General features: G+C 41.1%; 1 protein-coding gene across 1 annotated transcript in view; it reads right to left on the bottom strand.

Annotated features, from left to right (window-relative positions):
- Positions 1-14,006, bottom strand: part of itgb4 (integrin, beta 4) — a 137,303-nt gene that overhangs the window by 57,233 nt on the left and 66,064 nt on the right. The window contains exon 23 of the mRNA XM_043715209.1: positions 6,055-6,167. Within this exon, the coding sequence (XP_043571144.1) occupies positions 6,055-6,167 (113 nt within the window). The remainder of the gene's footprint in view (positions 1-6,054; positions 6,168-14,006) is intronic.

The raw sequence follows: 14,006 nt of genomic DNA, 5'->3' as shown, positions 1-14,006 counted from the left end.
ATCCACGCCTTAAGTTCACCCATCTTATTTCTGATACTCCTTGCGTTGAAGTGCACGCACTTGAACCCATCTCTGTGTCCACAAGTATTCCCTGTCAGTGCTACCTTCTTCACAGCCTCCCTACATTCTTGGACATCCTGACAAACAGCTAGCCTACTTGCTGGACTACAAGTCTGGATCCCATCCCCCTGCCAAATTAGTTTAAACCCCCCCGAAGAGTGCTAGTATATCGGAGACTTATCTTTATTTACTGAAGCTTAGAGTTTAAGAGCAGAGAGGTTATGCTGGAACTTTATGAAATGTTGATTAGGCCACAACTAGAATATTGTGTACAGTTCTGGAATCCACATTATAGAAGTGATGTGGTTGCACTTGAGTGCACATTATAGGTGAATGTGATAGCACTGGAGATGGTGCAGAGGAGATTTACCAGGATGTTGTATGGGATGGAGAGTTTCAGTTATGAAGAGAGATTGGACAGACTGAGGTTGTTTTCCTTAGAAAGGAGGAGACTAAGAGGGGATATGATTGAGATGTATCAAATAATGAGGAGCATAGATAGGGTAGACAATATTTCCAGAGGCTGCTGGGAATTTGGAACTCCCTGGCTATAAAGGTGGAAGAGGCAGGAACCCTCAGAACATTTAAGAAGCATTTAATTGTGTGCACTTGTGATATCAAGACATACAAGGGTATGTGCCAAGTGCTGGAAAATAGAACACATTAGGTGCTTGTTTTCAACAGGTGCAGATATGATGGGCCTAAGGACCTTTTTTCTGTGTTACAAATCTCTATGATTCTAAGGACAATAGGTCCTTGTGTCCACTCTGTTTAAACCCTTTGTGATTTCATAAGGTTTTCTCAAGTCTGACCTGTTGTAAACAACCAATGCTAATTCAATCATTCCTCGTTGCTAAAATTCTACAGTCGTGCAACATCCTCAGAAATCTCCTCTGTACCTTTTCCAAAAGACTGCATCCTTCCTGTTTTGTAGTGATGAGAACCTTATGCAGTGGTTTATCTGCTGATTAACTATATTTTTATGCAGTTTCAGCATAACCCCCTGCCTCCTCATACTTTAGACTATTGCTAAGTATCTTGTGTCCCTTCTTAACCACTTCTACCTGTCTCCTACCATTAGGGTTTATTGGACTTTCACTCCAAGATCCCTCACTTCCACTACACCTATCAGTGTCCCAGAATTTTGTGTATTCCTTTGCTTTGTTTTCCTTCTGTAAACACACTCTTCTCCAGACTGAATTTTATTTGTCACTTTTCTACCCATCCAACCAATCCATTGTAATTTTTCTGCAGTCTTCAACTTTGTTCCTCATGATTAATCACACAGTCAATTATTACATAATTTGCAACCTTGCATTTAAGTCTAAATCATTGATATGTACCATGAGCAGCAAGGATGAGTACTAAGCCCTTCAGGATCCAATTGGAAGCAGTCTTCCAGTCACTAAAGGACTCATTGTTTCTTGGTATTGAGCCAGTTTTGGATCCAACTTGTTACCTTAGCTTTTAGTTTTCTGACCAGTCTGCCAGAGATGGGTCTTTGTCAAAAGTGTTGTTAAAATCTGTGAAGACTATGTCAAACCTGCAACCTTCATTGATCTTCCTTTGAAAAATTCAATTAAGATAGTCTTGCAGGTATTCTTTATCAAATCCACACTAACTGATCTTGATTGATCCATATATCTCTCACTGATGATCGATATTCTCAATTTCTTTCCCAGTAGTTGATCACTATAAAGGTGTAGCTAACTGTGTTCTAAGTGTCCATCACCACCTGCAAGTTCTCCTCCAAGCCCCTCAGCATCACCATTCCTTCACTGTTGCTGTGTAAAATCCTGGAACACCCTCCCTCACTGCCTTGTGTGTCAACCTACAGCATTTAGACTGCAGTGTTTCAAGAAGGGAGCTCACCACCACCTCCTCAAAGGCAAGTAGAGATGGGCAATAACTGATAGCCAGCCAGCAACACTCACATCCCAGTAATGAATTACAAAAAAAATTCCCCATTTATCCCTATCTGCCCTGTTAAGTAACAGTACTTCTGAGTCTTCTGATGCCACTCCTGTAGCCAGAAAGGAATGGAGAATAAAAGCCAAAGTTTTTCATTTAAACTTTACCTTTTGTACCAGTCTACCATGAGGGACCTTGTCAAAAGCTTTACTGAAATCCATGTAGACAATATCAACTTCTTTTCCCTCATCAATCATCTTTGTTACCTCCTCAAAAAACTCAATCAAGTTAGTGAGGCATGACCACCCCTCTCGCCCAAAGACCATGCTGTCTATCACTAGTAAGTCCATTCGCTTCTCAGTGCATATAGATCTTCTCCCTGAGAACCTTTTCCAATAGTTTCCCCACCACCAACTTCAGTCTCACAGGCCTGTAATTCCATGATTATCCCTGTTACCCTTCTTAAACAATAGGACAACATTGGCTATTCTCCAGTTCTCTGGGATCTCACATATGGTCAAAGAGGATACAAAGATGTCTGTTAATGTTCCAGCAATTTGTTCTCTTGCCTCCCTCTCAATATTCAATGATAGATCCATCAGGACCCAGGGACTTATCTACCTTAATACTTTTTAAGACTCATAACACCTCTTCCTTTTTAATAGCAATTTAGTTTAGAAATTTGACACTTCTTTCCTCCTCCATCAATTCCTTCTCTTCAGTGAATACCAACAAAACGTATTCATTTGGGACCTCACCTACTCTTCTGGCTCCTTTGTCCTTGAGTGGACCAGCCCTTTCCCTGGCTACTTGTTTTTATATATGTGTAAAAAGTCTTGAGATTCTCCTTAAATCTGTTTGTTAATGAATTTTCATGACCCCTTTATGCCCTTCTAATTCCATATTTAAGTTTTTTCCTACTTACATACTTCAAGGGCTTTATCAGTTTCCATCCTCCTAGGCCTTATCTATGCCTCCCTTTTCTTTTTGACCAAAGTCATAACATCTCTGGTCATCTAAGGTTCAAGTAACTTGTCATAGCTATTCTTCATTCCCACAGGAACATGCTGCTCCTGAACTCTTATCAACTGTCGTTTGAAATACTACACGTGGATTTACCTTCAAACAATCACATCCAAACAACATTCTCTGAGTTCCTGCCTAATACTGTTGAAAGTGTAGCACTTTCAGCCGAGGACTACTGTTAGCCCTATTCATGAGTATCTTAAAACTCGTGATATTATGGTCACTACTCCTGAAATGCTCCCCCACTGAAACCTCATTCACCTGGTTGGGCTCATTTCCCAAAACTAGATCCAATATAATGCCTTCCCTAGTTGGACTGTTTACATACTGTCAGCATCTGTAGTCCATACTTTCTCCTGTTTACATACTGTGTCAAGAAACCCTTCTGAACGGTCCTTACAAATTCTGCCCCATCCAAGCCCCTAACATGAAGTGAGTCCCAGTCAATAAAGGAAAAGTTAAAATCATCAACCACAACAGCCCTGCTGTTTTTTCATCTTTCCAAAATCAGTCGAGATATTCTCTCTTCAATATCCTGCTGGCTGTTGGGAAGCTTGTAGTTTATCCCTGCATTGTGATTTCATCTTTCCTATCCCTAAGGTCTACACATATTGCCTTGCTGCACGAGTTCTCTGATGTATCCTCCTTCAGTACAGCTGTGAGATACTCCTTTAACAGTAATGGAAGTCCCCATCCTTTTTACATCCCTTTCTATCACATCTGAAATATCTAAATCATTCAGCTGCCAGTCCTGTCCCTTTTTCAACCAGTTCCAAAGCTCTTGAGTTCATCTCTCTTGTCAATTATACTTCTTGCATTGAAACACATGTATTTCAGACCACCTCCCTGTTCTTTTCAGCAGCATTTCCCTGCTTTTTTTGTTCTCAGTTATTGTTTGCCTTGGTTTCTACATTTCTACATCTATTGCCCTACGCCACTGATTCCCATTCCCCTGCCACACTAGTTTAAACCCTCCCAACTATTCTATTAAGTATTCCCCCCATAGGACATCAGTCCTGGTCCTGCCCAGGTGTAACTTGTCCAGTTTGTGCTGGTCCCATCTTCCCCACAGACCCAATACCCCATGAATCTGAATCCCCCCACCCCCACACCATCTTTTCAGCCATGTGTTCATCCTATATATCCTGCTGTTTCTACTCTGACTAACTCATGGCACTAGTAGTAATCCTAAAATTACTTTGAGATCCTACATTTCAACTTTCTTCCTAGTTCTCTATATTCTGCTTTTAGGACGTCATCCCTTTTTTTCACCTATGTCATTAGTAACAATGTGTACCACAATCACTGGCTGTTCGCTCACCCCCTCCAGAATGTCCTGCAACCGCACTGTGACATCCAGAGAGGCAACACACCATCCTGGACTCTCATTTGCAGCCACGAAAATGCCTGACAATTCCCCTTACAACTGAATCCCCTAGAACTATAGCATTTCTATGCCTATTTCTCCCTCTCTGCAACAGAGCCAATCGTGGTGCCATGAATTTTGTTGCTTCTGTTATTCCCTGAGAGACCATTCCCTTCAACAGTATCCAAAATGGTTTACCTGTTTTGCAATGGAATAGTCACTGTGATGATGCTGTTCCTTTAACAAGGTTATGTTGTCCTTGGTACTTTTCAAAAGGGGTTGTGAAAGACAGAGGTGCCGACATGCCTACCAGTGACTGTTGAAGTTCACAATCAGGGGAGACCTTTAGGTTTTTTTTAAGAACTATTGTACAATGAAAGGGGAGTGGCCAGTTCTCCCAGTTAAGGGATTTTTCTAGTTTGGCTGAGTTATAGCAGTTAGAAACTGCTGGGGACTGCAGCTACAGTAAAAAGAAGTTTCATGCTTCAGCAAATGATCCCTGGCTGATCCTCTCTCTTTACCATCTCTCCTGTAAGAATCTGGGTTCAAATTTACCTTTTCTACCAAAGGGTGTGTTTATGGAGATGTTGCAGGAAAATGGAACAGCATCATCAAGTTGTGAAAGAGTTGGTTGGGTTTTCAGATAGGCTAAGTTATTCTATATTCTGTTGTCTTTAGTTGGTGTTTCATTCGGTAGCCTGTAAATTAGTTCTGTTTTGTTCAAAACTGAGTGGTTTGACCAGCTGCATCATTCCTGGAATATCTACATTACATCTGCCTAGAACTAAAAAAATTAGGGTCTGGGCTACTTTCTTAAAAGCGTTTTGAAGGAGTCTGGCCTGGTCCATCTCGCCACAGAAGATTCCTGCACTGCCTGCTTAGCCCTCCTGCTCTACCTGGTTGTCACCCATTCCCTTCCTGTCGGTGGTATCTGAATCTGCATATTGTTGCCCATTTTGTTATGTTAACCACTTAGTTATATTGCTCAGTTAGTCATATTATCCAGTTAGTTACATTATTGCTCAGTTAGTTATAATGCTAGTCAATTATGTTATTGCTCAGTTAGTTATATTGCTCAGTTAATGTCTGTACATAGGGGGTTATCTGTCAAAGTTACTTTTGTTAATTCTAATTTTTCATGCCCATATGTTCCATATCTTCTTTGTGTTACTACACTGCCCATCCTCTCATTCCTGATGAAGAGCTTATGCCTGAAACATCGACTCTCCTTGGATGCTGTGTAACCTGCTGTGCTTTTCCAGCGCCATACTTTTCAACTAATTAAATCCAGTGTCAGTTATGGCCATATTGTGTCACCACATCTGGGTCTTTCCCTCCCCCTCTTCATCCTTGCTGTGTTGCTTTGTGTTTAACCAGCTATAGATTGTAATCCCTTCCAAAGGTCTCTTTTAACCTTGAATATGTGATGGATACCTAAAAGGTTTTCAATGGTGACACTAAATGTCATAACTATCACTGGATTTGATGGGCAGTGTAATATTCAGCAGGTCTGGAGAGAAGAACAAGAGTTAAAGTTTCAAGTCCACTGACCTGCTAGACTTGAAACATTAGCTTTGTTTACGCTTCACAGATATTGCTGGACTTGCTGAATTTCTCCAGCAATTTCCGTTTTTGATGGGCAGTGTGTTAAACTGATGGTTCAGTTAGCCCTGGAACAGTGTGAGTCTTACCCTATATCCTGATGGCTCACCCAGGGGTGGGTTCCAATTCAGCTGGATTCTTCTGCTGTCAATTGGATGAGCTTTCAGATTGAATGGTGGGGTGTCAATCGGGATTTGCCTCTCTGTGACATGAAACAGTGGTATTAAAAAATATCATCAGCACGCACCCTCTGAGTCAATCAGGCATCAGATTACAGAACAATGAACCACTTGGTTTTGCACTCTGTGAGTTGTTCAAGTTGTGCCCTCAAACTATTTATATCTAATTATGTGGGGCACATAAAACAACCAATGTAGCCATCTTCCACTTAGTGACTCATGTTCACAAAGGTAGCTTGTGCTAAGGATTAAATAACAGACACAAAAGAGAACATAGGAATAAACAAGTCTAATTTGGCAGGCTGTAATCAGCAGGGAATCACAAATAACACTGCCTTGACCTGAGCCATTTACAATCTATATCAATGACTTGGATGAGGAGACTAAATGGAACATACCCATTTGCTGGCAATACAAAGCTAGTTAAAAGAAGTTGGAAGCTTTGAGGACGGTTTAAGACATATAAGATTCATAAGCAAAATGTGGGAAACATGTAGAATATCTATTTCAGTAAAAAACTAGAAAAACAGAATGTTTTTTAAATGGTGAAATAGTGGAAAATGATAAAATTCATAGGAATCCGGGATCCTTTAAGAATCACACAAGATTAATATGCAGGTACAAGAGCTAACAGGAAAGCAAATATTGGCCTTTATTATCCGGGGAATTATATTAATGAAGTCTTACTGTGACTATTTAGGGTGAGGTTACATCTGAAATACTGTGTACGATTTGGATCTCTGTACATAGGGAAGGACAAACTTGTCTTCAATAGACTGCAGTGTATGGCCACAAAACTGATTTGTGAGATGTAGGGTTACTTGATCCGAAACGTTAACTCTTATTTCTCTCCATATATTCTGCCAGACCTGTTGAGCTTTTCCAGCAATTTCTGGTTTTGTTCATAAAATGTAGGGATTGTCTTATGAGGAGATGTCGAGTAGACAGACGTAGAGTTGCTGGAGTTTAGATGAATGGGAAGTAATCTCACTGAAGCATATAAAATCCTTAAGGGATTGGCAGGGAGCATGGGAGTTGGAAGATTTTTCCCCTGTCTAGACTGCCTAGAATTAGTGTTCATTGTCTTATTTAGGACTGAGGTAAAATTCCATTTTTTCACTCAAAGTGTTATTACAATTGGTAATTCATAAGATTACGATATTTTGGAGTGGGTTATTAATTTTTGGGTAAAAAGAAGGGAGTCATCTGACCTGTACTGAAGTTTGCCTGATAACAGGTATGGATGATAGGACACCCAAAAATTAAATGATGATTTTTAAAGTGTTAAGTGTTAAGCCAGTAAGAGTTAAGAGTGTCAGGTTGTAAAAGGCTTTACTCAAAATGCCATTTGGTTCCACGATAATTTGGATTTGGTGTCTATTAGCATTACTACCTGGATACAAGGTCCATGTCATTCATGTTGCCATGAGGATGGGTTCACCAGAAGCCATTGTAAAGGATTAGGTTACAGGCTTTCCTAAAAATCATTAAATGTCACAAACAGGTGGGTTAGATCCACATGACAAAAAGCAGCTAGAGATAAGAAGTCTCAATGGCTCATTGTGCCAGAATGCAAGTGGAAGCTTGGACATGATTGAAAAGACCAAATTAATGAGGAGTTAAGATGAAGCTGCAAGCTTTCCCTGAATAATGCTGGAGAGGTAGGATCCCCAGTAAGACTTCCAAAGTAAAGAACAATTCTGGGCGTAGAAGTTACCAGGGGCTGAGAAAGGAACAGAACAGAAGCAAACCTTCAGGAACGATGAATTATTATAAACTGATTCTGGGAAAATTGCATGTCTAAGTAAAGGTCAGTATAAAGAATAGACATGAAATGTGTTTTATCAGCTGCATTGAAAGAAAAGATGAAAAGCTTCTGTTTTGTGATTTAAAGAATAATTTGCCGACAAAAAACTTTAGTCAATATTGATTTTAGTTTTATATTGTAGTAAAAACCTTAAAATGTAAAATCAATTTTTAACAACTAACTTAAAGTTCAAATGCTTCTGTTATTATTGCTCTCTCAAAGGAATGTAATAATTGCAAATTATTTAGATTGTCTACTCCAGTGAGTGGTGGAAATTCAATTGTTGAATATACTCAAGACTCAAGGAAGAGCAAAATTAGATTAGATTACAGAAACAGGCCCTTCGGCCCAACAAGTCCACACTGACCCGCCGAAGCGCAACCCACCCATACCCTTACCTAACACTACAGGCAATTTAGTATGGCCAATTCACCTGACCTGCACATCTTTGGACTGTGGGAGGAAACCGGAGCACCCGGAGGAAACCTACGCAGACACGGGGAGAATGTGCAAACTCCACACAGTCAGTCGCCTAAGGCGGGAATTGAACCTGGGTTTCTGGCGCTGTGAGGCAGCAGTGCTAACCACTTTGCCACCGTGCCACCCAAAATAGAGCTCAAAACTCAGATATTACTGGATGGTAGAACAGGTTTAAAGGAGCATATGTCTTACACTCTTATGTCTTCTTATGTACACCTTTACAGACTCTCACTCACAAACATACGCAGTCTCATTCACACATAAACACACACATGCACTCTCACTCACACATACACATACATGTACGCACATGCACACACACTCTCGAATGCACACACACACAGTCATAGAGTCATAGAGATGTACAGCACAGAAACAGACCCTTCGGTCTAACTCATCCATGCCAACCAGATATCCCAACCCAATCTAGTCCCACCTGCCAGCACCCGGCCCATAATCCCTCCATACCCTTCCTATTCATATACCCATTTCAAATGTTGCAATTGTACCAGCCTCCACCACTTCCTCTAGCAGCTCATTCCATACACGTACCACCCTCCGTGAAAAAGTTGCCCCTCAGGTTCTTTTATGTCTTTCCCCTCTCACCCTTAACCTATGCCCTCTTGTTCTGGACTCCCCCACCCCAGGGAAGAGACTTTGTCTATTGATCCTTTCCATTGCCCACATGATTTTACCCCTCAAACTCCAACACTCCAGGGAAAACAGCCCCAGCCTAATCAACGTCTCCCTATAGCTCAAATCCTCCAACCCTGGTAACATCCTTGTAAACCTTTTCTGAACCCTTTCAAGTTTCACAACATCCTTCTGATAGGAAGGAGACCAGAATTGCATGCAATATTTCCAACAGTGGCCTAACCAATGTCCTGTACAACCGCAACATGACCTCCCAATTCCTGTACTCAATACTCTGACCAATAAACGAAAGCATACCAAACGCCTTCTTCTCTATCTTATCTACCTGCGATTCTACTTTCAAGGAGCTATGAACCTGCACTCCAAGGTTTCTTTGTTCAACAACACTCCCTATGACCTTACCGCTAAGTGTATAAGTCCAGCTAAGATTTGCTTTCCCAAAATGCAGCACCTCGCATTTATCTGAATTAAACTCCACCTTGCCACTTCTCAGCCCATTGGCCCATCTGATCAAGGTCCCGTTGTAATCTGAGGTAACTGTCTTCGCTGTCCACTACACATTCAATTTTGGCGTCATCTGCAAACTTACTAACTATACCGCTTCTGGTCACATCCAAATCGTTTATACAAATGATGAAAAGTAGTGGACCCATACGCAGTCTCATTCATACATAAACACCGATCCTTGTGGCACTCCACTGGTCACAGGCCTCCAGTCTGATAAACAATCCTCCACCACCACTCTCCGTCTTCTACCTTTGAGCCAGTTCTGTATCCAAAAGGCTAGTTCTCCCTGTATTCCATGAGACCTAACTTTGCTAACCAGTCTCCCATGGGGAACTTTGTCGAACACCTTACTGAAGTCCATATAGATCACATCCACCATTCTGCCCTCATCAACCTTTTTGCTACTTCTTCAAAAAAACTCAAGCAACTTTGTGAGACGTGCCATGGTGACTATCCCTAATCAGTCCTTGCCTTTCCAAATACATGTACATCCTGTCCCTCAGGATTCCCTCCAATAACTTGCCTACCACTAATGTCAGGCTCACTGGTCTATAGTTCCCTGGGTTGTCCTTATGACTCTTCTTAAACAGTGGCACCGCGTTAGCCAACCTCCGCCTTCCGGCACCTCATCTATGACCATCGATGATACAAATATCTCAGCAAGGGGTCCAGCGATCACTTTCCTAGCTTCCCACAGAGTTCTAGAGTATACCTGATCAGGTCCTAGGGTTTTATCCACTGTTATGCATTTCAAGACATTCAGCACTTCTTCCTCTGTAATATGGACATTTTTCAAGATATCACCATCTATTTCCCTACATTCTATATGTTCCACACCTTTTTCCACACTAAACACTGATGCAAAATACTTGTTTAGTATCTCTCCCAGTCCTGTGGTTCCTCACAAGGCTGCCTTTGCTGATCTTTGAGGGGCCTTATTCTTTTCCCAGTTATCCTTTTGTAAAAATGTATTTGTAAAAACCCTTCAGAATCTCTTTAATCTATTTGCCAAAGCTATTCTCATATCCCCTTTTAGCCCTCTTGATTTCCCTCTTAAATAAACTCCTACTGCCTCTATACTCAGCTAAGGATTTATTTGATGTATCTTGTCTATACCTGACAAAGGCTTGCTTCTTTTTCTTAACTAAATCCTCAATTTCTTTAGTCATCCAGCATTCCCTACATTTACAAGCATTTCCTAACACCCTAACAGGAATATAATGTCTCTGGACTCTCATTATTTCATTTGTGATGGCTTCCCATTTTCCAGCTGTCCCTTTACCTGCAAATCTCTTCCCCCAATCAGCTTTTGAAGGTTCTTGCCTAATACCGTCAAAATTATCCTTCCTCCAATTTAGAACTTCAACTTTTAGACCTGGTCTATCCTTTTCCATCATTATTTTAAAACTAATAGAATTATGGTCGCTGGCCCCAAAGTACTCCCCCACTGACACCTCAGTCACCTGCCCTGCCTTATTTCCCAAGAATAAGTCAAGTTTTGCACCTTCTCTAGTCGGTGCATCCATATATTGAATCAGAAAATTTTCTTGTACACACTTAACAAATTCTTCTCCATCTAAATCCTTAACACTATGGCAGTGTCAGTCTACATTTGGAAAGTTAAAATCCCCTACCATAACCACCTTATTATTCTTACAGGTAACTGAGATCTCTTTACAAATTTGTTACTCAATTTCCCTCTGACTATTAGGAGATCTATAATACAACCCCAATAAGGTGATCATCCCTTTCTTATTTCTCAGTTCCACCCAAATAACTTCCCTGGATGTATTTCCAGGAATATCCTCCCTCCCTCAGTACAACTGTAATTCTATCCCTTATCAAAAACGCCACACTCTTGCCTCCCTTTCTATCCTTCCTGTAGCATTTGTAACCTGGAACATTAAGCTGCCAGTCCTGCTCATCCCTGAGCCACGTTTCTTAACTGGTATGATATCCCAGTCCCATGTTCCTAACCATGCCCTGAGATCATCTGCCTTCCCTGTTAAACCTCTTGCATTTAAATAAATGCAGTTTAATTTATCAGTCCTACCTTGTTCTCTGCTTTGTCTCTGCCTGCCCTGACTGTTTGACTTGCCTCCGTTCTCAACTGTACCAGTCTCAGATTGATCTCTTTCCTCACTATTTCCCTGGGTCCTACCTTACTTGTATAAATCCTCCTGAGCAGTCCTCGCAAATCTCCCTGCCAGTATATTAGTTCCCTTCCAATTCAGGTGAAATTTGTCCTTCTTGTACAGGTACCTCTCCCCCTTGAGAAATTCTGCACCCTTTGAGACATCTTTAATCCTCACACCAGGGAGAAAACACACCATTCTGATTTTTCACTGCTGGCCACAGAAATGTCTCGGACTAGAGAGTCCCCTAACACAATTGATCTCTTGGAACCCAATGTACCCCTCATTGCATTAGAGCCAGTCTCAATGCCAGAAACTTGGCTGTTCATGCTACATTCCCCTGAGAATCCATCACCCCCTACATTTTCCAAAACAGCATACTTGTATGAAATGGGATAGCCACAGAAGACTGCTGCACTACCTGCTTACCTCTCTTACCTTTCCTGGAGTTATGTGACTGTATCTGCAAATTTTTTTCCCTTCCTATAACTGCCATCCATCACATTCCCTTGCTCTCATAAATTCCTCATTGCTTCTAACTGTCTCTCTAATTGATCCATTCAAACTGATAGGATTCACAAACAATGGCATTTATTGCAGATATAATCCTCAGTAACACATAAGCTCTCCCTAAACTCCCACATCTGACAAGAAAAGCATATCACTTTACTAAGGGCCATTTTTGCTTCTTCCAATCTACAGACCCAGAAAATAGCACTATCTTATTCCTCTACAAAACACTTCTCCAGGCTAACTAATACTTACGGCTTATACTTTAAGTTAAATCAAGAGACATAGCTCAGTAAAACATATAATCAAGAAAGAACCGACTCTACTCACTACTGCAGACTTTCTGTAAGCTACATTTAAAAATATTCAGTTATCTGTTTCTGTGCTGTGACCTCTCCCAAACAGGTTCCTCCAAGATCAATTGTGAATTTTATTGTTTGTTAATTTTCCCAGACGCACTCTGATGTCCAGCGATCCATGAATTCAAACAGCAAAGGCAGTAACTGTGCAGGTTCACTGCTGAGTCAGTTAGGACTGTGGGTTTTTTTTCTCTCTGTCTCTCCCCCTCTCCTGCACTGACCTCACCATGTGACCTTTATCTGTTCTTCTGCCTCGTAAAAGTGCTGTTGTTTTGACTTTTTTTTTCTCCAAAGTTCCAAAACAATGCAACAGTAATTGCTGCTCCTGGAATTAGAGGAAATCATCTCTAACACCTAAAATAACTCAAAAAAGGAACAGCCTGTTACAGTCAGAAATTTTTCCCATCCTCCATCTTGGATACCCAGAATCTAATATCAGTTACATGTTTACACACATACACATGTAAACATAGATGCACACATAAAAACATTTACACATAATCACACAGACACACACAAACCTACACACATATACATACATGCACACAGACTTGCATGTGCTGTCAGTTACACATATACACACACACGCACAAAGACCCAGGCACACACTCAGGCATACGGCCACACACACAGCCTCATAGAAACACATGCCCATATGCACACAGACATATGCTTGAATAAAGACACAGATAATCATTCACGCGCACATATCTGTCACCCTGAGCAGGATTACAGTTTCATCAAATGATTCAAAAACTGCAAATGCAACATGTGTCATCCATCTGAGCTGTTTAGTTGGTCATGTGCTGTTGTTGTCCATCCATTTCTGATGAGTTTTGTGTTGTGACAATCTGAGCAGAAGTAGCCTTGTGTAATATGCTGAAGACCCCATACAGAGCTCCTTAGCCACTAATTGTGACACCCTTCGGAAATTTACCCAGGATTTCCAGTAGACTCTGGGAGGAGCAGGAGCCAGGACAACGTTAATGTAATGTTTATGTGTTACTTTCCTGGGACTTCTGAATTGGTGTGAAATTATAGTAATGCAAGTTTGAATCTTGTATTACTGTTAGTGTAATAAAAAGTGGAATTCAGCTGTCTTCCCATGATCACTTGATCACTGATCAACTGGAAGAAGTTTCCAGGATCAGTTCTAGACAATTTGTAGCAGGATACTTTGCCTCAGCACCTTTGAGCTATAAGAGGAATGAATACCCTCTTATGGAAAATCTGTAAATGCTGTATGTAGACATGTAGGATGTGACTGTGTGCTAACATGAGGATGTTTAATTGTGGTCCTTGCATGTGGTGTGGGGGAGAGGGTGCTGGAATGGGTAGAGTTTGCATGTGGATGTGGGTGAGTGTGGGTGGATGTGGGTGTGTATCTCTTTGGGAGGGCTGTGTATGGGT

The sequence above is a fragment of the Chiloscyllium plagiosum genome, chromosome 24, assembly GCF_004010195.1.
Source record: "Chiloscyllium plagiosum isolate BGI_BamShark_2017 chromosome 24, ASM401019v2, whole genome shotgun sequence".
Lineage (NCBI taxonomy): Eukaryota > Metazoa > Chordata > Chondrichthyes > Orectolobiformes > Hemiscylliidae > Chiloscyllium > Chiloscyllium plagiosum.
The sequence above is the reverse complement of the archived record's forward strand: the minus strand, read 5'-3'. Positions and strand labels throughout refer to the sequence as shown.